The following is a 25,188-nucleotide window of genomic DNA, read 5'->3' as shown; positions in this document are numbered from 1 at the left end:
ACTCCTTGAGAAGTTGTTTTGTTTTTTTCTGTATTCAGGGCCTTACACAGTGGTAGGCATATAACAGACATTTGATAAACATTTGAATAGATGAATGCATTTTATGGGATTTGCATCAGACCTGGGGAATAGCTGTGCCCCACATCCTGGCCTTGAGACCCTCCTACCTGGCAAAGGAAAGATTTGCCAACCCTGACTTAGGGATAGGCCAGCCCCTTCCCAAAGGCCTTAAATCCCATTGAGCTTCCTTCATCAGCAGTGTTTAACGTTGTTCCACTGTTTAAAAACTGGGCATTTTGTGAGGCAGAGTGGGGAGCTGGGCTTTTTAATTCCAAGCCATGTTACCAGTTTAGAATGTTACATTTGAATAAATGTGGTATTTTATTTTCAATGGATTTATGCCTGTGATATTTGAACTTTAAAACCTTCCTGTGGAGTAGTAAGGACAAGAAATAGTCTACATTGTAGACTGTGAACCTAAAGTTCACACGTGGTATTTACTTAGTTCTGAGCTCCCAAGTTGAGTAGTTTTATGGCCAGAAAGATGACCCAGGTTTCCTTACTCCTGCCTTGGAGCCCTTCCAAGGACCGTATCATTGGGGCAGATAAGATAATTTGCTGTGGGGCTAAGGCAGTGTCCACCGGGCCTTGAACAGAGCATCCCCTCGGAGGCACTCAGCCACCCAGCAGCTTAGCTTGCTGCATTGGCAAGAAGATTCTGTGGGAAGGAATAGAGTGTAAATGACTCTCACTCTCCATACTCTCTGACTCCCTTAAGCTGTTATTCTTGAAAATAAAGTGCAGTGTTTGGCAAGATAGAAAGGACTGTGGTGGCAGCTTGCCTAGAGAGCCCTAATGTTAGCTTAGTGTCCTCTCAGCTGGGATCCAGGTCCCTTCAAAGCACCCTCTCCCTACATTCCTGTGGGAATGCCCTGTAGGAAGAGGGCATTTTCTGTGAGAAGAAGGTGGGTTCCCTGAGGAAAACTGTGAGACAGAACATGTGGCTCATTTTTTTTTTTTCATATGTTACTTTAATCTTCATAAACAAGGCTTGTGTTCCTTGCAGAAGCAGTATCTGGAGACAGGCAAGCTTGCAGCAGTTGCAGTAGTGTGGAAATCTTTTTGCCTGCCTTATAATTTCATTTGTTTTTTTACTTCCCCAGATTAGTCTACTGAACTCAATTCATGAGAACTTCTCACAGTAAGTACTGTCAGTCCTCCTTCCCACTAATACCCTGCCACCCTGCACTTTGAATTCAGCCCACTTTACACTGCTCTACTGTGCTTCACAAAGGCACATGCAAGACTTAACGCTGGGTATGTGATTCTTACTCTTTTAGCCCTTCTGCTAGGTATCTTGTTTACACTCTCCTTGAGTACCTGCAAAACTATAATGATAGTAGAGTAAAGGAAGAGCTTAGGAAAAAAGTTAACTTTCCAGTAATTTGACTGTGCCTACCTACTAAAATCTCTCTGTATATTGTCAAATTATATTTGTTAATGAACACATAGAGATGCTTTAAAATTTACATAATGGAATTTATATAATTTTTTAGATTTTTAAAATCTCACGGTAGATTTTTTTGGTTAATGTGTACATTGTTCTCTAAAAACTAGATGTCAAGGCCCACCTGTTCCCAAATCAGGCAGCCCTCAAGCATGTCCATTTGCTCACCCACCATCCAGCAGCCCCAGGACTTGCTCCTTGGAGAGCATGCTTCCCTTCTCTCTGGCATAAATCTCTGCTGTCCTCTGGCAGGTGACAGGGGACACATTGAGACTGAGATCTTAATGAGTTACAGGTTCTAGATTTTAAGCTTCTTTTCTAAAAAAACCAAAAAACGGAAGCCCACAGCTTCCTAATAAGATTCAGATTCACTGTGTAAAATACCTTTTGACATTTGTAAAAATGCCATTTTCCTCTTTCCCAATGATTGAGAGAGCCTGTGGTTTGAGTGTCTTGTGAAGAGTTCTGCTCCGTCAGCCCATTTCAGGATAATTCTCAGTGCATGCATGCGGTGGGGTGTGTGTGTTTGTGTGTTTATGTTCTGATCCTCCTGATGTCCTTCCCTCTGCAGAGTTGGAGGTGAAGAAGAATGTTTTAGGACACCAGGGAATCTACTTGTTTAGCTGCTGCTTCTAGAAATAGGACCAGATTTCTCAGACCTGGTTTTAGGAAATCTCAGAATATGTCTACCAATTTCAAGTATCTGCCAATCCTCAAATTTTTTTATAAACCAAGTGAAATTCATTACTTAAGCAGTACATGCCATATTTCAAATAAATAATGTTTTTGTTAATTTTAGTCACATTTTACTTTAAGAAAATACATATTAGTTATGAAAGTTACAGGGAAAGTATGACAAAAAGATTAATATGCAATTATAAGACCAGGCTAATTTCCATGCCTTCTCAGAGGTTTAGCATCCTTAATTGCCTGGGATCGCAAGGGCCCCCATGGCTCCACTGTGCATTGCAAAGGCCTGATTGCCTCTCCCAAGATGTATAATCTGGATACAGAGCTGACTGCTTGGCATTTCCCCCTACCTCAGAGTCCTGTGTCCCTGTCATAACTCTGCTGGTTTTTCTTTCAGAGCCATGGCCTCCCCTGCTGCCCGGGACCAGTTTTTACGTCAGATGGAACAGATTGTGGAAGGAATTAAGCAAAGTAGAATGAAGGTCAGATGGCTTCTTTTCTGTAATGTAGCCCAGGTTTTATAGTGGTGACAGGGAAAGTCCTGGGAAGAACAGGTCTCTTCTGGTAGCTGGGGAGTGTGCCCTCAATCCTGAAAACACACATTTCTACAGAGGGATTCCCACCACGCATCTTACTCTGTAGTGGGCAGGGCCTGTCCCATGAGCTGCCTACACCCAGGCGTTCAAAAGTTGCTGTTAGCAGCTCCCATGTATTGAACACCTACTGTGTACCAAGCATTGTGCTGACATTCCTGAAAGACCTCTGAAGTCAACAGTATCAAACCCATTTTACAGATGAAGAGACCACCTTTCACCAGCAGGCTTCCGCTCTTGACTAGATTCGCTTCCTCGGGGAATCTGTGGTAGCTGACATTCTGCCACAAGAGATTCATTCCTTAGGAATCTTAAGATCTTGAGAGCATTTTAGTTTTCAGGAACCCCCCTCTAAAAAAGAGAAATCATTGCTGAACTGAGTTCTGTCAAACTGAGAGGAAATTGAGCCTCAGAAGTCTGAAGAGAACAGAGAGGTACCACTCAGTCAGGGTACAGCATGGGATTTTCCTACAGAGACAGCTGCAGTTTCCTACCACCATTCTCAGATGAACCCTAACTAGTACTTCCAAATATCTCTTGCTTATGGTCCTGTTTTAAAAATGTATCACACCAGAGTGGTTCTCCGACATGGCGGTAAAATCTTCCGGGGATGTCGGGTTTCTCCTCTTATGATCTTGGGGCAAAGGGCTCCAGTGAGTGATGCCAGAATATAAACACATGAAAAAGAGAATTGTCCATAGGTCCTGTCATCATAAAAAAACCCTGTTACAGAAGACAAACATTCAAGTTGCCTGTAATCTCATCTCACAAGAGATGAGCTAAGGGCAGAAGTGTTCCATGTCCCTTTCCCTGTAGAAAAAGACCATTAATCCCTCTGTGAATGACTTCAATAAAACAATGTCAAAGGAGGAGAAAAAAAGTATCACTAGTAACAAGCACGATTTCTGGGACTATTCAGCCATCAAAATTAGAATGACATAAGTCGGTGCTTGCCTGTATATGCACACTCACCCAAGCCAGGATAGGCTGTCTTGCAGAGAGCTAATGCAGTCCCCTCTCAGTGACCTGGGATGTGAATAGGTGGAAGGCAGAGAACCTGGCTGACCAAAAGCCTGTGACAGCCCAGGTATCAGTGTGTTAGACACTTCCTCCATTCTATTGCTCCTCAGGAAGCTGCTCTGGTTCATAGTCAAGAAGAACAGGAATTCATGGGGTTCTTTCCTTTGGCTTCTGCTTCCTGTTTACAGAGAGCAGTGTAAACAGGAAGCGGAAGCCAAAGGAAAGAACCCCATGAATTCCTGTTGTTGCTGACTATGAGCCAGAGCAGAGGAAGAAATGGGCCTCACCCCTTCACTCTCTTCACTTTCCCCCAGGCTTCATGCTCTTGGCCCCTCAGTGCTGACCGGTGTGGAAACCAGGTGTTGCTGTATCTCTCCCCTCCATGGTGGGTGCCAAATGGGTCAATGGCACCCAGGGCAGAGTGGGCTCTCTTTCTCTGGTCTGCATCCCCAGTGGCTGATGTAGCACCTAACCCATGGTTAGGCCCTCAAGGACTATTTGTTGAATGGGTGAATTCTTTCAATGGAGTCAAAGAGGGTTCCAGATACACTTTGAATGTTGAATGTTGATTGACACTCTGGATGGAACAGCACTCACTTGCATGGATGTGTTTAATTGTGTTTGTTTGTTTGTTTTAAATGTAGCTTTCCCTGTAACAGTGCCCTAATGGGTCCTGCTCTCATAGATGTGGCAGGGGAGTCTGTGTCCTCTCAAGCACAAGTTTCTCAGAACCAGCAGGTTCAGAGTGTTACATAGCAGACCAGCATTGGTTAACAATGATTGGATAGGTGTTTATGCCCCGTCTAAGGGTTTCTGAGTAAAGAAGAGGTCACATATCAGTCAGCATTTTGACCTCACTCAGAGGAGGTAAGGTGTCTAGATCTCTGGAATACTGTGAGCAAGTGCTTGGCACAAGCACTTCACAGACCTAGGGTGTGAATAGGTGATAAGTAGGGAATAACAAAGTTACGTTTGGGTAAGGGGACACTGAGAAGAGTGTGCAAATGAAGCTTAGATCAAAGATTCAACTCCTGCTTCTTAGAGTGAGTTGGCATCCTAGGATGTGAAATGTTAAGAAGAAAAACTGTCTTTGTTGAGCAGCTACTATGGACCAGATGATGGATCATTCACTTAACATTTAATGTCATAAGCTTCTCATAACAAAACTGGTGATCTGGGTGATATTCTTATTTTAGCTAAAGGACCTGGCATTCAAAAAAGTTAAATTAGCTATCCAAGGATACACAGTGAGTGGCAGAACTAGGATTGGAACCCAGCCTTTCTGGCCTCAAGCTCATATTATTTCTAGGTTGCCACAGTAACTCCCACAGTGGATCCTGGATAAATTCATAATTCAAATGGATTGCTACCTCACTAGGACATAATCAGTTATGGTGAAGTGTTATGCTAAAGTACAGAGCAGAGAGGAAAGTCCTGAGATAAGAGCTGCTGGCTGTCCTAATAAGAGTGAGGGACCTAGCTGTGAGGTCCTATCCAGCACAGCGGAAAAGGTGTCTGCTGCTTTGAGAGTTGGAGCCCATGAAGGAACAGTAGTGGGAGCTGTGGTGGGCTAGTGTGTCACTGTGACAGGATCGTGAGTGGGTGTGAGAGACCCATGGAGGCAGCATTAGGGGTTCCGTCGGCAGGGATCAGGACTTGCTGCTGAGCCAGGGCTCCAAGTGTAGTAGGACACCAGTCAAGGACCCCAGAGGGGACTGCCCACTCTGGGAGACCTGGGCACAAGAGGGCACCAAACTGGAGATGTAGTATGGGTGTGCACCAGGCATCCATATGCAGACCTATGGAAAGAGCAGGGCACAGGGTCTTGGGACTCAGGAACTGGATGCAAGGTCAGGATTTGACCAGGCAAATCAGTCCCCATATGTGATGGGTCTTTCTCTGAATAGCATTGGGGTAGGCCTTGGGGACACCAAGTTGCATTTGTCCTATGCAGTCAACAGAGGCCTATAATGTGGAGGGAACTACTGAGTAAAATGCAGCCAGTTTACCTGTAGCTTGTGTTTACCAAATCCTTTCCAAAGTGTAACACAGAAATCACGGTCAGGCATCAGCAAAGCCATGGCAAAGCATCTCTCAGAATGTGATTCAACAAGCTTTTGGGCACCAGCCATGAGTCAGGTACCCGGTCAGTACCGTAACTCTTTCTGCCCTCATTTCCTGGCTGATGCTCTGGGTTTACCTTCTGGACATATAGCACATAGCATTGCCAGCCTTGCTCTAGTGTCCTCAGCCTCCCTGAGCTTCCAGGCTGAGGAGGCCATGCACCCACCCTCCTCTCCATCACCTCCGCCCATGTTATTTTCCTCATAGGACTGATCAGTGGTGGGAATATTTTGTGTGTCTGTTTGTCGGGGTGCTTGCTTAATGTGAATCTCTAGAATGTACGCTCTGTGGGAGCAGTGACTTTGCCATGTTCACCACTACGTGTAGCTACTCAGTAGATTCTAAGTCAATATTTGTTGACTGAATAAGCTTTTGGGTACCTTAGAAAAGTCTCTTTAAATCAAAGCCTCGCATGTATTTATGATCTAAATCCTGAAAATATCCTAAATGGTCTACCAGTAGAAAGATGGGTAAGTTAGCAATCAGCAGGAACATTGTGTTGTTTTTAAAATGATAATTTGTAGAAAGTTTGTATTGACATGGAAATACTTACATTAAATCAAAAGAGGATACACAGTTTTATTATATGAGCACAGTTATTTGAATCAGGGTTTCTCAGCCTCAGCACAGTTAACATTTTGGACCAGATAATCCTTTGCTGTGGCGTGTCCTGTGCACTGTAGGATGTTTAGCAGCATTGCTGGCCTCTACCCAGTGATACCAGTAGCACCCACTCCTCACAGTTGTGACAATCAAAACTGTCTCCAGACACTGCCAGGTGGGTAGTGGGGGGTCAAAATAGCTCCCAGTTGAGAATCACCAACCTGTCCATTGTGAAATTGTAGTAAGAAAAAAAAAAAAGTGGAAACAGTTAATACTCAGAGATAGAAAAATTGCTGAATAAATTGTAGAGCCTCCATGTAATATCATGCAAATAAATGAACCAACCTCAAAAATTATATATTGAAGCTTCCTTTACTGGGAGGAAATCCATGAAACTGTTAACAACTGTCGCCTTGTGGATGTGGCCAGCAGCCCTTGGGCAGAACGTGTCTTTTCATCACCATTTCCCACCATGTTTCAACAGATGGAAAAGAAAAAGCAAGAGAACAAAATGAGAAGAGACCAGTTGAACGACCAGTACTTGGAGCTGTTAGAAAAGCAGAGGCTCTACTTTAAGACTGTGAAAGAGTTCAAGGAGGTAAGAGGAAGGCTGGGCAACACATTAAGGCTAACGTGAGATATATGTTCACCTCAAAAGTAGCCACTAAAAAACAGCAATTTATTTGGTTTTCCTTTGGTCTGTGAAGGGAAATAACAAGACAGAGTGTGATCTGGCAGTGAAGTGTAGCGTCTAGGTAGCTGAAGATTGCGTTTTTCTGTGGCCCATCTTGAGGTCTAATTAAATGTTTCCAGACATCACATCATGAGTTTTCCTAACACTTAGTAAGCACATGAAACTCACAAAATGACTCCATCAGTCCATATCAAGGGCCACCTGGAAACAGCGTTTGTTGTGGATTCAGATATAGAATCTCCTCTCCTGCCAATCTTAGGGTAGGGAGGGACCTCAAGACACTGTGTGGGAAGAGAGAACTTTGAAGTGTCACAGGTTTGAATCCTACATTTACCACTTACCAGCTGTGTCCTTTGGTAATGACCTAATTCCTCACAGCCTCAGTTTCCTCATTTGGTGGGTTCCGTTGGGTCAGATGAGAAATTTGAAACATCCAGCACCAGGTCTGTCATCTCCTAACACCCAACACTCAAGTCAATTTTGGTTTTCCCTGTTTTTTCTTCCTGCATTTGGGCAGTTACTCTTCATTGTTCCAGAAAGAAACGTGCCTGCCCTTAAGAGATTTTCCAAAAAGACTTCATTTTGTCCCTTGCTAGGGTCTCAGCAGCTTTATTTTAAGGAATTCCTTCTCCCTAACCTAAATCCATGTGGTTTCAGTGAGTTTAGACTGCTGAAAATACAGCAGAGTTAAAGGTAGGTTGTATCCTGGTGTTTGGTCTGCAGAATAAAAAATGTAGTCTTCCCATGCTCATAATTTTGTTCTTATTTTAAGACTTTTCTTTCTTCCTTCCTCATCTTTCCCTTCTCTACTACATCTTTTTTGTGATTTAACTTCTGGAAGCCATATCCCATAGGCATTTCAAAATATCATCTTTTCCAGTGTTCCAGCTCCTACTATACCCTTGGACAGATGCCAGGTTGTAACGCAGACCTCCCCCTCCTTAAGGAGCATACGCTGTGGTGGGAGAGACGGATTACAAGCTAAGAACAAGTCATAACAAGTAGTAACAATTCCAGACTTTGCCGTATGAGGAGACTGGTTTAGGTGGTGTGGTCCGGGAGGGCCCTCTAGGGTGAGCAGGACATAGCCATGGGAAGCAAGAGTTCTTCAGCCATAGCAGTGCAGGAATGGGGAGCGGAGGGTCTGCGGCTCAGTATGGGACTCCTTTAAGGCTAGCACAGACTGAAGCTGAGGTCCCAGAAGGGCCAGTGAGCGAACTGGCAGGGAACAATTAGGAATTTGCTGCCTGCCCTACTCAGAGCTCGTCCTTCCCTTTAATCAAAACGCACAAAAGGAGAGCTGCATCTCAAATTTTGCTGGGAGACACCCTTTTGACAGTGTAGAAACAAAAAATCAAGTAAGTTGAGGAGGATTAGTATAAGCTGTCAAAGCAATTGACAATGAAGTGGAAAAGCTCATTCTCGCCCAGCAGGCTCTCAGGTGAGAGCTTAGGATGACCTCCAAAGCACCAGTTCCTTCAGAGGTGTTAAGTGGCTTGGGTCTGAGTTCCCACCTGTGCTGGCAGTCATTGTCACACCAGACACAGAGGGTGGTTCCTTCAGAGCCAGGTAAGACACCTAGACCAGATTCTTGCCGGGCCTCTTTCCCTGAGTCCAAAGCAAGTCAGAAGAGGGGGAGGGGATGTAAGAATGTTCTTACATATTTCATTTAAATATATTTGACTGCACATTTAGCATGTCCTTTTATTTTTTGGTGTTAAAATTGTCTTAGAAAATAATTGTGATGGTGGGTAGTCCTTTTTTTTTGTTTTTTGTTTTTTTTTTTTGAACATTTTACTTGGCAAAAATTTAAAATTGGCAACCACATGTCAGTGTTCCAGCATCTTAAACTTTCTCCCACAAGCTCCTGCGAGGTAATTTGGGGCCACCACAGGTGTTGAGGAGGAGGTGATGATAGGGACTTGCTTGCTACTCCACAGCCTCTACCCCATATCTTCAGCCAGACTAGTTCTGCTGCTTTTCTGTTTTATATATTACAGTTTAATTTGGACTTTCATCCAGGGTGGAGCCTTCTCCCAGCACCCTCTATTTTGCCTTCTCACCATCCCCTCACTGGTTTTTGCGTTCTAAATTCTCACTGCATCCTGGGCCCAAGCACTTGTAGTGTGCCATAATTATTCTTCATGGAAAACACAACATTATTGTCTACGAGACGGTTTTTTGCCAGCTTTTTTGCCAGCTTAGTGGTTGCCTTCGTTGGGTTTGGTTTACCCCACGTTAAATGGGCAACAGTGATGGGCCATGGGCACCATTTAGGTACCAAGTCATGCCTGCATCCTGACTCCCAGCCTCCTCTGGTTCCAGAAGCTTCTTCATTAGAGATATTGGGTTTTCTCTAAAATCCCGTTGACTTACCCTGAGAGAGCTAATTAATTGTAAGTCTGCCAGGAAACAACATGTACTCTGACATCACCTTAATCACAGTATTAAGTGAATTGTGTCTCTAAGCCACAGTTTCATCAGGTCATGAAACTAAGATTTAAATTCCATAGCACTGATAAATTCAAACCCTGCATTTTTGTGAAGCTGGCTTTGGGTACATAACCTTGAGTGAACTTAGCTCTCTGTCTGGCACCTAGTGGGCCTGGATAGAGTTTTCAGCAGGAAAGAGACTGAGGTGATGAGACATTCCCTTTTCTTCTAGAAGCAAACAGCCAAAGCGCCTCTTTTATATTTGCTTTGAAGAGACGGAGACTATGATTCTGTAGGCTCACATACTAGGTGACATCGTAGGCTGTCTCTACCGAAAAGTATAAGCATCACCTAGTGTGCTGTGACACACACAGTTCCCCATGGTAGAGTTCAGATGCTTCTGGGTTGTTTTTGCCTCATTTAAATGGTGAGGTGGGTGACAGTTTAAACTTATTTACTGTTTTATATTTTTGTTATGGAAATCTTCAAAAATACACAAGTAGAGAGTGTAGTATAACAACATAATAGTGTAGCTCTTTGTTCTTGTTCCATCTCTTCCCCTCCATTTGTTTTAAGCTGGAGTCTTTTTTCCCTCAAATACATCTCAATCCATTTTAAAAAGGAAAACTTTGTTATTTTCTAAAAGAAAATAACATGTAACCCGGCATCACCTTATTTGTGTCACCCCCACTGCCCTCCCCATGAACTGCCTCTCTCTCCCCCAAAAGGTGCTGAAAAGTGTCAGAGCGCCTTGCTTCTGACAGCCTCAAAGTATTCAGCCTTACCACCAAGGCAAGCACCCACCTGTTTCCTTGTTCCCTGAGTGAAAGATACGTCTGAATCCTGTAGATGAGCCAGCACTAGTCTTAGCAAAACCAGGGTCGTTGTGGTCATGCTGCCATCACACCGCCAAAAGATCAGGGCCTCCAGAGAGCTGAGAGCACCTGACCCTGGCCCAGGGAGGTGGAAAAATTGACCATGGGGGTTTTGAGTGCAGAGGGTTCAAGGGTAAAAGTTTTTCTCCTATAATAAATGCACCTCCAGGAAAACACAGACCCTGGAGGCCTGACCACTGCCAAGCCTGTGAGCTCTACCTCTCCGGGCCCTTTCTGCTACCGCTTTTATCTCCCAATTTAAAAGCAGGACTCCTTGTGACCCTGCCCAGAGAATGGGGTTGGAGTTATTGGAGGTTTGCTAGCAGATGCAGGTATCCTGAGCTACTAAAGCCAGTGGAACGAGGGCAGGAGGCGCAGTTAGAAGCTTTTGAAGATGACCCCAGAAGGGAACATGAAATGATGCAGAGGTGACTTGTGCCACTGGATGTCAGATTCTACAGGCAGAGGATGGAGCAGTGACCTCCCTCAATGATAACCCGTAGCACACGCCATTGATTTCATACAGTTTGGTTTTAAGGGCGGGCGGGTTTTCTTTTTTTTTTTTTTGAGACGGAGTCTCGCTCTGTCGCCCGGGCTGGAGTGCAGTGGCACAATCTTGGCTCACTGCAAGCTCCGCCTCCCAGGTTCACGCCATTCTCCTGCCTTAACCTCCCGAGTAGTTGGGACTGCAGACGCCCACCACCACGCCCGGCTAATTTTTTGTATTTTTAGTAGAGACGGGGTTTCACCGTGTTAGCCAGGATGGTCTCGATCTTCTGACCTCGTGATCCGCCTGCCTCGGCCTCCCAAAGTGCTGGGTTTACAGGCGTGAGCCACTGTGCCCGGCCCCATTATCTCTTGATGAATATCTTTTATCCTATTTTCTGAGTTTCTTAAAGGTAAGAATATTCTTAACCTTCACTGTTGTTAGAACTCTACGTGTTTTGCCTGCTATGTAAACTAGGGCTCTCTTTTTAGGCTGCTGTCTCCAAAGCCTTTCCCCACTCACTCACCATAGTACGCCAAGACTGGCAGATAAGTGTGCTTTCTGTTTCCATCCCCTTGAGGTTTCATAGACTTCATGAAGTCTTTAGGAGTGACAGTGCCTATCCTCTCATCCTGTTTTCAGTCTGACAGCCCAGAAATGTAGCATCATTATAGTTATTTTGGTGTTGATGTTATAGGTCATCAGGAAGCTTCACCATGCTGGCGGCAGCATGCCAAGAGACTGGGTTGGCCAGGAGATGTCTCCCATAGGGATATGCGAAGGGCACTGAGACCATCTTGGCCTCACGTGGGTGCTAATGTAGTCACCACTCTCTCTATACTCTCTGCTTCCCCTCCAGGAGGGCCGCAAGAATGAGATGCTGCTGTCCAAGGTGAAAGCGAAGGCCTCCTGAACATCCCCAGCCATGGTTGTATGTCATTGATTTTACTTTTAAGCACCGTATATCAACTACAAGATCGTGAAATGGTTCTGAAAGCGAGAGATGCAGGTGTAATGGTTTCAACAACCTGGATGTTTTCTTTCTCCTCTTTGCTTCCATTCATCTCTGTTGGCTGCTGTTGATGGAATCAGACCGTAAACATGTGGCTTGGATAACACCCAGCATCCTGTGAAGAATGTCAGCAGTACTTTTCTCTGTTGATCAACTTTTATGTCTCCAGTAACATTGCACTTGCAAAGGTACCTGTATTTGTGTGGACTCTGAATAAAGAAGAATTCATTTGTTTAGCAAGTATTAATTGAGCACCCACTGAGAAATAAGCACTGAGGAAGATTCAGAGACATGTAAAACAGAGTTCCTACTGCACAGGCACCCAGCAGGTGGCCCAGGGAGGCAGATACACAGCACACTTGACCACAGAACTGGACCATCTGAGATGTTTTTCAGTAAACAGAAGGCGTGTAGCTGAAATGATCAGCCCATGTAGTGTTGGTCACTTGGGCCTTTCACCTGCCATGGTACCTTTTGTTCCTAGCTCCTCCAGGTGCCAAACAGCAGGCTTAGTGACAGCAACCGGAATGAAAGTTCAGTATCGTTTTAATTTTTATACGTTACTCAGGTTTATTTCTCAGAAAATTGAAAACAGACCTTGTGCTGAGGAGACTTCAATAAAAATTACACCTTCCCCTGCTCCAATGTTCATTTGAGTCACAGCATGCAGAGGGGCTGTGCATCCCCCTCACTGAAGGCACATTTGATGAGGCTACACTGCAGATGGGTCATGATCTGAGCCAGGAGAGAGAGAGAGACACTGTTCCCTGCAGTCAAGGCAAGTAGGGTGTCAGGAGGAAGAGCAGTGGGGTTTGCAGAGATCCAGGGAAACTTCCTGGAGGAGGCAGCATTTGGGCCCAATCTAAAGGGAGAATCGGATGTTGACAGGCAGGAAGATTGTTTTAAATGAAAATACACTATGATTAAAAACCCAAGAGGATGCAGAGGAGTGCAAGGCATGTGTGTTGGGAAACGAGGGGATAAATGGTCTCTTCAGGAGGCTTCAGAGACCCGTCTAGGAAGTAGGGCTGAGACAAGGCTTTGGAGGGCCTTGGAAGGGCAGCTGACGGTTGACTTTAATCCTTGGAAATGACCAGTGCAGGTCAGACACGGAGCTCCTGCTGCCCTGGTCCTCAGGAGTCTGGTAACTCAGTCATGTTCAGTAGGTTTGTGCTCCTTTCTGCATAAATCTTGCAAACATACCAGGCGGCAGGTTTGGACGGTAACACAAAAGCTGAAATATGTCAACCAAGTGGGGCATTCAGCAGCCACAGAAATGTGTTCATTTTTAGTTCCCTAATGGATGTGATTAAGCAGGGCTGACATGTACAGATTTAAAAACACACACACGTGCCGGATTAAAAACAGCCACTGGTTTCAGTACCAGGGCCAGCAAGGCCTGCCTGAGCCAGGGGGAAGCAGCAGCTTGCAAATAGAAACTGCCACGTGAGGGCGCTTCTTGGGCCATGTGCAGCTCCGCCTCAGCTGGTCCCTGAGCCGGGGTCATGTGGGGGTTTTGAAGGGCTGGATGAAGTTGAGGCAGTCATTGCAAAAGAACAGGTGGCACTTTGAAGGCAGGGGAAGGAGACAGAATTTTGACTGCATTTGAAATTATTTCAGTCAGGGAAACATCTGCGTTATCTTGTTAAGCAGCTTGTAGGCCCACCCCTGGCTAACTGGACTTTGTGAGCAGTTGGGGCAGTTATTGGAGTATTTGTCCACAGATGGTAGAGGAGGCAGATGACATTTTGGGGTTACTGGAGTCCACCTCTGTGCTGATGGGGAAAGTACGGCATGATTAATCCAAAGCAGCCAGTAATTCTTTTTGAAAGTGCAGGCATTTATTTTGAGCTGTGTTTCACAGGAGTTTCATTTGGTTTGGTTTTGGTATAGAGAGGTGTCCATATATCTCTATTCCCTTTTTTTTTAATCCACAAGGCCTACTACGGATAAATCAGTTTCTGTTGCCTGAATACACTTTGAATTAGACTACAGAAGCCAGTTTGAGCTCACATTTCACTCGTGCTGCAGGCAGCCTTCAGTGTGGGCAGTGTCTTTCTGAGTCATTAGGATAGGACTTTATAATGAAGCCATACAGGCTAAGGAGATGCCCCAAGGCCCCTGATCATTTCAGAAACCACCTGGAGAGCCAGAAGAGGTCTTCCCAGGGCTATGGCTCTCTGTATGCCTAGACATAGTGTGGCATTATGCTCTAAGCCCACAGGCTTCTCCAGAGTTAAAAGGAAGCAAGAACATCCTTAAGTTACTTTTTAAAAATGTGCGCTTCAGGAGGAACCAGGTTTCCCCAGGAGGGACAGGCTCCCTGCTCAGTCAGCACAGGGAGTTGCTAGCGGGCAGGCTGCACAGTGCTGTGGAATCACCACCAGCCTCTGGGTTGGGGGCTCCTTCCCACTATGTGCTTCTTAAGGAGTGCATGGGACTGCTCTGCTTAAGCCGCAGTCAGAGCTGTTGTGAGCAGGACAAGACTGGGTGATCGCAAGGTGCGTGGGGAGATGCTAGGACATTTTTTGATGTCTTTGACCTGTGCTCTGTCTCTACTGGATGACTGGGGTTAGCTAACACCACTAGAGGGAGATGCAGAGTGTTAAACAGTCGTCTGAGGGGTGTTTTAACAGAGGGCAAATTCCCAGTTGGTCAAGCGTATCTCTGTTAGTCTGAAGTTCATCGTTTTAATGGTTCTAGCTCGTAGCCCTTACATATTTTCAGGATAGCTGGGTCCTGCCAGTGTCCGCTGAGTCTGTCAGCACAACCAGAAGGCCAGGCGTGGGAAGCATTCTCTGGCAACACCAAGCCCTTGGGGCCTCCTGAAACCTTGAGCAGAGGCTGGAGAAGGCCTTCAGACCGTCCTTTCACTACCTCACCAAGTGTCATGCCTGGGACCTCAGACCTCAGGGTTGTGACGTCGATGTTGGCAGGCCCAAGTCACGTCCTGCCTGAAAGGGTACTCTGAACAGTGAGCCCTGGCCGTAACCTGTGCCCTCATATTTCTGCTGCCTCAGATGGTCTTGTTCGCCCGCTCTGTAGGTGACTGATGATCACCCTGAAAGGGAGGTAGGCATCTAACAGTAGCACAGTTACTTTGAGCCTGACCCCTTGCTCTGAAGTGCTGATGCTGAGTTGACACATGCACTGAGGAAGAACACTTTAAGAAAGCACTTTATGATTTACTCATGGCTGGTGTTGGCCTCAAGGTAAAAGAACATCTTAATGTAGAACAGTACAACAAAGTGCCCCATAGGATGGGCGCCATCATCTGTCCCCGTGGTTGGGATTCCCAAGGAAAGTGCCTTGTTCCGTGCATCTTCAGAATCCCCCTCGCCCTCTCTTGATCCTTTTCATGAAGTCCAGAGCATTCCTTCTATGCCGGGCTGAAGATGCATTGTAAAAGGTAGTGCTATAGTAGTATTCCCTCTTCTCACAATAAATGTGCAAAACTCCTGGAGGATTTGGTGCCCGATCTGCAGCATACTTGGCAACACAGGGAATACCGTGGGTGCTCCACACCAGCCTTACATCCGTCCCCCAAATGTGCCGAACTCATGCCTGCCCAGGGCCACCGGGCCTGGCCCTGGGCAACAAAAGTAAGGGCCCGGCTTACCACAGTCTCCCCAGCATCTAGCTCAAGGTAGATGACTGACTGGGAAATTCCGGTTGGATAAAATGGCTTTTCCACATGGCAACTTTGCATCTCTGTTAGCAAAATTTAGATTGAACCTTTCCTCTATTTAATGCTTAGTTTGAGGACAGGTCAACAGTTTTCACAACTTTAGAGGGTCTTAGAGTGTGTTATACAGTAACCTTGAAGTTTGAGATGAAACAAGGTGTCAGAGGTTTTGAATCTTTCAAAGGAGTTGCCTTTTACAGATTTTTTTTTATTCCCCAAGAGGGGAAAAAGAGAGGGAAGAACTACAGTAATGTTAGAGATAAGGTATGTTTCAGCTCAAAATGTGTCATGAATCTAAAGGTAACTTGATGGGTAGAAATGTCTCAACCATGTGAACCAAGAAGTGGGACCACAGTGCAAGGCTGTGGGTGGCAGCACTAGATACAGTGGTGGCAGGAGTGTGACATGGAGGCACTCCATGGGGGACAGCCAGACAGGGTCTATCAAAAGTGCAAATGTATCAGCTTTTTGAACTAAGAATTGTACCTGTGTACAAGGGTTTTTGTTGAAACATTGTAATAGCAAAAAGTTGGAGAGTGCCACCAGTATAGGGGGATGGTAAATACATTATGACCAGCTTAAATAATGGAAGAGTTTGCAGAAAGTTAAAACAATGGATCCTGTGTGTGTATACTACCATAGAATGGTCCCCAAGATGCATGATTAAGTGGGGAAAAAAGAAGCCCATGGCATCTTAATGTTTGGAATGGAGAAAAATGTGTAGATGTATGTGTGTGCATATGTTTTCACACAGACATATACACATGTATATCATATATCTGCCTGCATATGCCTAGGATTTCTCTGGGAGGATACCCAGCAACCTGGCAGCCTGATTGCCTCTGGGAAGAGGGGTGGGAATGACTTTTCAATGTACACCTTTTGTACCTTTTGAATTTTGTACCATGTACATGTATTATCTATTAAAAAATAGTTTTTAATTTTTAATTTGGTTTACTTTTCTTAAAACAATAGAACCAAAATGGAAGAAAATTCTGATTCACTGAATCTGCTTTCTTAAAGATAAAGCCTTTGATTCAAAAGTAGTGAGACTCTTTCTTGGGTCTTGAGGCAGTGGGCCATACAAAGGGGGGTGTCCTTTTCTGGTAGAACAGAATGGGGCAGCGAAGCAGAGGCTGGCTCTCCTCACACTCTGGGAGCATGTTGGGTCAGCAGAGGGAGGGATGGGGATGGGGAAATGGATGGTGACATGACTAATCCCTGGGACAGATGGGCTGCTGCAGGGTTCCCTCCGTCTCACAAAAATCACAGTGCAACCCTGGTCCTCTGACTTTTGGGGTACAAAAGATAAGCATACCTCTGAGTCATGATTCAAGGGGGGCTGTTAACATCCTCCAGAAGCCGTGCCCATCTTGTGTGGAAACCTGCTGTGGGTGATCTCCACCCTGCCTTCTTTTAAAAACCAACACAACTCTGATTTTGTCCAGCTCCGAGGTGGCTGTGTGTCAGCCCCAGGAGAGGAACATGACAGCTGTTCCAGTCGGGAATCTTACTTCTTTTGGCCAACTGCTGGTTTGTGGATGGATGTCTAAGCCAGTTGTGGCCAGTTTAGGAGAGACTGCTGAACTTCTTGGAAAGATTTCACCCATCTTGAGACCATGAAAAGAGACGTCCCAACACACTGAGATTGGCAGAGGGAAAAGGTGGAAAGAGCCTGGCTCTCTGAAGGCATGACAAGCCTCTCAACCATGCTGAGGCCCACCTGCTTCCATATTCTTGTTCCATGAGAAAAATGAACGTCTGTTAGCTTGTGCATTCAACCAACAAATACTTGAGTTTTTTCTATGTGTCAGGCCCTGAGAATATAGCAGGAAAAAAAGCAGGCAAAAGAACCTGCCTTCTTGGAGCTACCCTCCAGTGGAAAAAACATACAAGCCAGATAACTATGTAAATATTGGCATGTGGTGCTTCAATATGCTGATTAAAGCAAGGAAGAGTATCAGGAGTGTCTGGCTTAGTGGCGGTTGCAATTTTATATTGAGAAGTGAAGGAAGGCCTCACTCACTGACTAGTGAGGCAATGAGTATATAGATACCTGTGTAAAGAACATTCCAGACACAGGGGATAACAAGTGTAAAGGCCCTAAGGTAGGAGCATACCCAGCAGGTGACTTTGAGGAACATGAAGGGGACCTGTGTGGGGAGCCACTGGAGGGTTTTTGAGAAGGAAATCAATGCGATCTGGGTTCATTTTTTTTGTTTGTTTTGAGATGGCGTTTCGCTCTCGTTGCCCAGGCTGGAGTGCAGTGGTGCAATCTTGGCTCACCACAACCTCCACCTCCTGGGTTCAAGCAATTCTCCTGCCTCAGCCTCCCGAGTAGCTGGGATTACAGGCATGTGCCACCACACCTGGCTATTTATATATTTTTAGTAGAGATGGGGGTTTCTCCACATTGGTCAGGCTGGTCTCGAACTCCTGACCTCAGCTGATCCATCTGCTTCGGCCTCCCAAAGTGCTGAGATTATAGGCGTGAGCCACCGTGCCCTGCCAGTCTGTTCATTTTAATAGGCATCCCTACACTGAGTGCGGTGGCTCATGCCTGTAATCCCAGCACTTTGGGAGGCCGAGAAGGGGAGATCGCTTGAGCCCAGGAGTTCAAGACCAGCCTGGGCAATATGGCAAAACCCTGTCTTTACTAAAAATACAAAAAATTAGCCAGGCGTGGTGGAGCACAACTGTAGTGCAAGCTACTCAGGAGGCAGAGGTGGGAGGATGGGTTGAGCCTGGGAAGTCAAGGCCGCAGAGAGGCATGATCACGCCACTACACTCCAGCCTGGGCGACAGAGTAAGACTGTCTCAAAAAAAAAAAAAAAAAGAAAGAAAAGAAGGATCCCTCTGGAGGCTGTGTTGATTATGGGGAGGGCAGGGCATAGTCCAGATTTAAATATAACTAAAATGAAAGTTTTATGAGATAATACTTCCCCTTTTAATACAACACTCTTGATTTTTTTTTTTTTTCCTGTTTTGAAAATGCTAAGCATTGAAGTGCTGCTTTCCATCATCCCATCATAGCAGATGCCTTTTTATGGCAGGTGAAATGTACTTCCCCTTGACTTTGGGCTTTTGCTTGTCCTATGGGTTGTTAGCTGACTTGATACAAGTTTTGAGAGTATGCTTGCATGGATGGGTTTACCTTCTTGCCCTTCTCTCTTGAGAAGTACCCTGTTGTCCCAAGGACAGGATGAAGGACAAATAGAGCAGGCCTAGACACAGCCTGCAGCTTGAAGCCAAGCCCAGAAGAGCCCTGCCTAGATCAGCGAAATCCCAGCCAACTCAAGCATATAAGCAAGAAATAAAGATTTGCTATGTACCACCGAGACTTCGTAGTAATTGCACACGACTATTGAGAATGCAGCTGATTGAGCAAACCCCAAACTGCTTTTATGATAGGTTGTGACCTGGAGTTGAAAAGATACCTCTCCACACCACTCAGGTGAGGGGCCAGAAGAGCAGGCTTCTGGGAATGGGATCTACATGTGGAATAGATGCTCACAGAGCACAGCCATTGTAAGAATCCAAATTCGCTCAGACAAGGCCAGGCACGGTAGCGCATGCCTATAATCCCAGCACTTTGGGAAGCCAAAGTGTGAGGACTGCTTGAGGCCAGGAGCTCAAGACCAGCCTGGGCAACATAGGAAGATCCTGTTTCTACACAAAAAAAGTTAAAAAAAAAAAAAATCCCTCAGATATGCCTGAAGAAACTTGGAGGCCATATTCAAAGGGAGAAAAGTAGCATACTTCATGTGTTATAGATGGCCAAATTAATAAAGCTCTCCCATTAGCCACATCCATCCTACAGACCTGGAACTTTGTGCAATTAAATTGTGACACCTTAGTGATACCTTAGAAAATAAATCCACACATGGCCGGGCGTGGTGGCTCACGCCTGTAATCCCAGCACTTTGGGAGGCCGAGGAGGGCGGATCACGAGGTCAGGAGATCGAGACCATCCTGGTGAACACAGTGTAAATGCTGCCTCTACTAAAAACACAAAAAAATTAGCCGGGCGAGGTGGCGGGCGCCTGTAGTCCCAGCTACTCGGGAGGCTGAGGCAGGAGAATGGCATGAACCCGGGAGGCGGAGCTTGCAGTGAGCGGAGATCGCACCACTGCACTCCAGCCTGGGTGACAGAGCGAGACTCCGTCTCAAAAAAAAAAAAAAAAAGAAAATAAATCCACACAGGGAAGAGATGAATTCCTCTAACAGCCTCCCAACTCCATCTTAGTTATGTTCTATAGGCAAAGGGGATGGAGGGAGAACAGAGACATTACACTTACCAAGGATGTTCCTAGAATGTTAATTGGAAATCAGATGTGTTTTTGTCACTAGAATTCCATTTCGTATACTCTGAATTAAAAGGAATCATAAGTCCATCCTTGCATAAAGTCAATCATCAACTAATCTGTTTCAGGAATTCAATATTTTATAATTATTGTGAGCAGTTGAAGAAGGCTTACTAACTGAAGAAAAGTTTGTCTAAAATGTCCAGCAGAAGTTGCCACCAAATTGGCAAGCAAATACTTCTCTGTTAAGGAAATCTAAACATAAATGTGATTCCTTCTGCCTGGGATGCTTCCATAATGAGAGTACATTAAGTCAAAGCCCCTGCCAAATAAACAATAAAAGCACACTATCCAATAGCAAGAGTAAACCAAAAAATTCTACAGGTGCCTACCCAACCATACCCAGACTCTCCTTGAAACCTTCCTGGAATCCAACTAGAATAATGCAAGAGGATTCACTATATCAGGTGCAGTCTGCAAAGGCTCATGTGGATCTCATGCTGCAAAATGCAAGCCACAGTTGAAACATGGAGTCTAGTCGGGTTTCTGTTAGGTTCCTTTCATCTTTCTCATGTTTGGAAACAGGCAGACTTGAGTCCAAATACCTGTCTGCTATGTATTCATTCTGTGACCATGGGCAAGCTACTCACCCTCTTAGAATATAGTTAGTGAGGACTATATTTACCTTATAGAGTGAATGGAGGAGTAAGTGATCATTTGTATCTAAAACCCAGTACAACAGCTATGCATGATGGGTGCTCAATAAACAGTACTTTTAAAATTTATTCCCGAATGTGCTTTTTATGAAGGGAGAGATGGGGAGATTATTAATACCCCCTATTATCTTTCAGTCAATGAGGGAAGATTCTCAGTAGACCCAAGATTGAGCTCTGACCCTTAAAAGACAACAATGATGGATGACTGAGTGTATCATTTGACTGGTAACTACATACCTGTTCCACCTCCTCCAGGTTGTCAGTCACCTGCTTATTAATTTCTTCCCTGCCTTAATTCACAAGATATGAGGTGGCTTGTAGGAAACAAGAGAGAACAACAGTAAACTATAAACTGAACATAAAACACTAGGATAGGGAAATCTAAAATTGGAATTATAGACTGGCTGGAAACATTATACACAAATAAGTAGGCTACTGGGTTTTATATAAATTCCAGAGTTAAGCCAACAATTTGGTTCTGTGCTTCTTCCTCATCAAAATGAAAATAGAAACACAGTCAATTAATAATCCTCATTGTCATGAAAAGAAAACATGACTTCACCAAGAATGTAATAGGATGATTAACTGCATCCTTATGTGAAATGCACTGATGAGTTTTACAAGAATGTTTCCTGTATCTTCCAATGAAAAAGAACAGAATTCCAAAACACAACTCCAAGAAGGCTGTCCAGGGTACCATACTAATTGCCTTCATGATGTCCAATCTCTAGCAACAATAGAATGGTTGGACCATGTATTCTTCCCAGACTCTTCAGAATTCCTTCATTTAACAGGGTTGGTACCTATCAGAGCTGGAACTGTATATGGCTTGAGGTTATACTGGTGCACGATCCACAATTGCAAAAATACAAATTGTTGAGAAAACAAGTGTTTGTAACTCATTTTACAACACAATTGATCTGACTCAAATGATCTGCACTAATATGAGGCTATTTCTAGTCCTTTTCTCACAATGTATATATTCATACATCTTACTGCAGAAATACTCACTTATTGATTACATGTTGCTGTCCTAGCCCCAGTCAGGAGTGTTTTCTAAGGTATGGACTATACCATAAATGTCTATATACTATATCTATATATGCCTTTCTAAAACCCAAAAAATAATTCTGGATTCTGAAACACATCTCGTCCCAAAGACTTTGGAAAAGGAACTATGGACCTGTATTCTCTAATAAACCTTAAAATAGTGGTACAATTTAGTGTAAGGGTGAAGAATATCTGTATAACTCAGATATCAAATGAACCACTGGTGGAGCAGATCCTTTGTACAAATTAAAAAGCCTAATCAATAGGCAGCTATTCTGCCTCCAAAATGAGGTAAACTGTGACCAAGATGATGTAGTCCATGCCTTGGATTCCTATACATCTGGGCCACATTTAACATTTTCTGGAAGGCCATGAGTCACCATGGCAGTTTTGGGTGGGGGTGAGGGGTTGTTGGTTTTGAATCCTACAATAGGCATCATTTTTCCCATCTCGGTGTCATATGCAGGTATGTGTCCACCATAAGAATGATTCTGAGTCTAGAAATGAATTACCTGGCAAGCTTTAAAAAACACTGTTGCCCAGGGTTTCACCTCCCAGAAATGCCAATATAGTTGGCCTAAAGAGCAACCTGAATATCCAGAAGTATCTCTCACTGATGAAAGAAAGTCTTCTAGACAACTAAAGAGATGGATTACCAGACCTCTTCTTTGAAAGCCTGATTCAGTAGGTATGGATTGCACTGAATATCTTTTTTTTTTTTAAGCAAAACTTCAGGGATCCTCATCTTCTCACAAATTGGCATACACTATCCTGTTGGGGAAGCGTAAGAGCCTGGGGAAGATAAGCTAAGTAAGGTGAATAAAAGAGGTAGAGAGGGCTCTTCCACAAAGGAAAGAGTCTTCTGAGTGGGCCACCAAACACACCACTGGGACCATGTGCTGAGAACAGCCCGCTGAGGAATATACTATTGACAAAAGAAAAGCAAATCAGCTTCAACTCTTGTGTTAATTTTAAATAATCAACAGTAGCTGCCTAGAGTGCTGTCCTGGAAAGGATTCTGAGACCAGGTTCCTGCTCAGTGGGGAGCCAAGCCATGGCCAATTGGCAATGTCTGACATGCACAAGGGAAGAAGGCATAGTTACAACATCTGCCAGACCTATGCTGTCTTTCTTGAGATCCTTGGCTCTGCTGCTTCTACAGCCCAAGTCCAATGGTATAACTCTCAAGACAGCATTAGCACTCAGTTGTGGAGGGAAGGATCTCAGATCACTGATGAAAAACTCCAAGTCTCCTTCCTCCTTACAATCTACCCACGTCTCTCTAACCCCTGTGTTCATCTCTGCTTAGTAAAGAGGCTCTTGAAGGCATTGTTGTAGTTCCTGTTAAAAGCTGTGTAAATCAGGGGGTTGAAGAAAGAATTGGAGTAGCCAAGCCACAGAAATATGCTTTTCCAGATGGGGTGCAGGCTGCAGGCACAGAGTGATGGTAGGTAGTAAGAGGATGTGGCATTTGGGTATTTCCACATTTGTTTGCATAACATTTTTTTCACAGTTCTAAAGCACAACAACCATTCTAAGCTGGTGTAAGCATAAGGCACATCTATGATCCAGGCCTCCAATTCACTGTGGATTAGTGGTTCTCAACCTTTACAGTATATCCGAACCACCTGGGGGTTTTTAACAGCACTATAGCTGCCCAGGCTCTGTTCTTGCAGATTCTATTTCAATTGGTCTGGAGTAAGCACGCATGCTTTTTTCACAGCCCCCCAGATGCAGCTAGGTTTGCAAACCACTGTCCAAGATGCTCTCACACTTCCGCTCAGTTCAACACACACTCAATGAGATTCTAAGCACTACGAATCGGGCTAAGTTAACAAGTCAGACTCCACTCCCTAATAATATTGGCAAAGAAACCAATATCAGAGATTTATTCCAGTCCAAACCAAATAAATTGCCGGGTGAAAAAAATGCCCTGGCATAGTTTGTCATACAAAACAACTTCCTGTATCTTCCCGGTCAGCAGCCTAGAGACTCTTTCTGAGCCATGAGAGTTCAGAACCAGGGGAAAATGCCAGTCTGAGGCATCTGCCACACTCCTAGCACACCCCCAAAAGTGCCCAGCTACATTTCACATCCACTGTCCTAACAGGTGTCAAAATAAGGAAGAGCAGTGCAATACAGAAAACAGAGCCTGCTGGGCATTAAAAGCCTGGGGAATTCCCGTCCTAGGCCTGCTACCAGTCGGTCTGGTCACTTCTCTCTGGTCCTGGTGTGGCCAACAGTTACGCGAGAGGGTGAGGTATAAAAACACAGATGTCAGGCAAACTCCAACATCCAAAATACATAGAAATTTAAAAGCATTAAGGTGATATCAAGGAATGTATGCCATCAACCAGAAAAGTCACTGAAGTATTCCTTTTTCCATTCTTAAGAAATCAAAAGTGGAAGCAGAAAATTGAGCAATCAGCCTACCAAGTTGACTGGGGCAACAGAATACACTCACAGATTCTGCTCACAACAGCGGGGGTGACAGACCAACAGGAGAACTGCAGAGCGTCCCTCTCTCCTCTGTCCACCCATGCCACCAGCACGTGAGTGCATCCACACGCAGCGCCCAGTCTCCTGTTCCACTGATGCCAGCGTCCACTCACCACAAGCCTGCTAAGTGCCACATGTGCTATGATGCTCCCTCATCTCATCATCATAGACATCCCTGCTGGAGGTGAATATATGATAGACAAAAATCACAGAGGCCTAGGAAGGTTGAGACCCGCATTCCCACTGTGGTGAGGGTGTGCTTCAGAGGGACCCCACGACTGGGCCCTCCATGCCACTCTCCTCAGTAATCACTCCCAGACCAGATCAGTGAGGGGGAATTTTCTTCCTCACTATTTTCAGCCCCTTGGCTGACACAGCATTCCCCAGAAAGCTATGAAGTCCTGGCAGCTCTGAGGCCACAAAGCCATAAACGCACAGGACACACAGCCCATCTGTCTCTAATGGGTCCTTTACTTGTCATGCTGGTCATTTCTAAGAGCAGATGGCTTAATAAAGACTTGGCAAGTTACCACGAAATGACCCCTTCCACTCCTCCCTGGGGGAAGGCTGACAAGCGAGCAGTCAAGCCGGCTTTCTTCCCCCACTCCCTGCATTCTTGTTCCCAAGGAGCCACAGACAATCCCACCAAATATAGGCAGGAGACAGCTGCCTCGTTCCTACAGCTGGAGGGGGGCAGGGTCCTCTCGGGCCTTTCTAACTGCATGAAAACCAGACTGTGAGCTGTACTGACCCGGGCCTCACCCATGTTGCAGGCATGTACAACACAGGCACCCAGTGGTATCACAATGCAGAACTACTAATGTGCTTTCCATCGTTTTCATACAATGATTCCAGAACCGCTATCCACACAGCTCCACTACTCACACATACGACGT

General features: G+C 45.0%; 1 protein-coding gene and 1 long non-coding RNA gene across 5 annotated transcripts in view; one reads left to right on the top strand and one right to left on the bottom strand.

Annotated features, from left to right (window-relative positions):
- Positions 1–16,766, top strand: part of CCDC93 (coiled-coil domain containing 93) — a 94,157-nt gene extending 77,391 nt beyond the window's left edge. For all 4 annotated transcript variants that reach the window (XM_033231727.1, XM_033231725.1, XM_033231724.1 and 1 more), the window contains 4 exons: positions 1,164–1,201; positions 2,595–2,679; positions 7,022–7,135; positions 11,886–16,766. In XM_033231727.1, coding sequence (XP_033087618.1) covers positions 1,164–1,201; positions 2,595–2,679; positions 7,022–7,135; positions 11,886–11,939 — 291 coding nt within the window. In that variant the 3' untranslated portion in view covers positions 11,940–16,766. The remainder of the gene's footprint in view (positions 1–1,163; positions 1,202–2,594; positions 2,680–7,021; positions 7,136–11,885) is intronic.
- The window catches only part of LOC117095115, a 46,968-nt gene continuing 22,895 nt past the window's right edge, over positions 1,116–25,188 (bottom strand). The window contains exons 2-4 of the long non-coding RNA XR_004441822.1: positions 6,883–6,987; positions 6,488–6,758; positions 1,116–1,388 (exon numbers count right to left, since the gene is read on the bottom strand). This is a non-coding gene — a long non-coding RNA (uncharacterized LOC117095115). The remainder of the gene's footprint in view (positions 1,389–6,487; positions 6,759–6,882; positions 6,988–25,188) is intronic.

Source organism: Trachypithecus francoisi, unplaced genomic scaffold (assembly GCF_009764315.1).
Source record: "Trachypithecus francoisi isolate TF-2019V2 unplaced genomic scaffold, Tfra_2.0 Lachesis_group13, whole genome shotgun sequence".
NCBI lineage: Eukaryota > Metazoa > Chordata > Mammalia > Primates > Cercopithecidae > Trachypithecus > Trachypithecus francoisi.
Note: the sequence above shows the minus strand (reverse complement) of the source record. Positions and strands in the feature narration are given on the sequence as shown.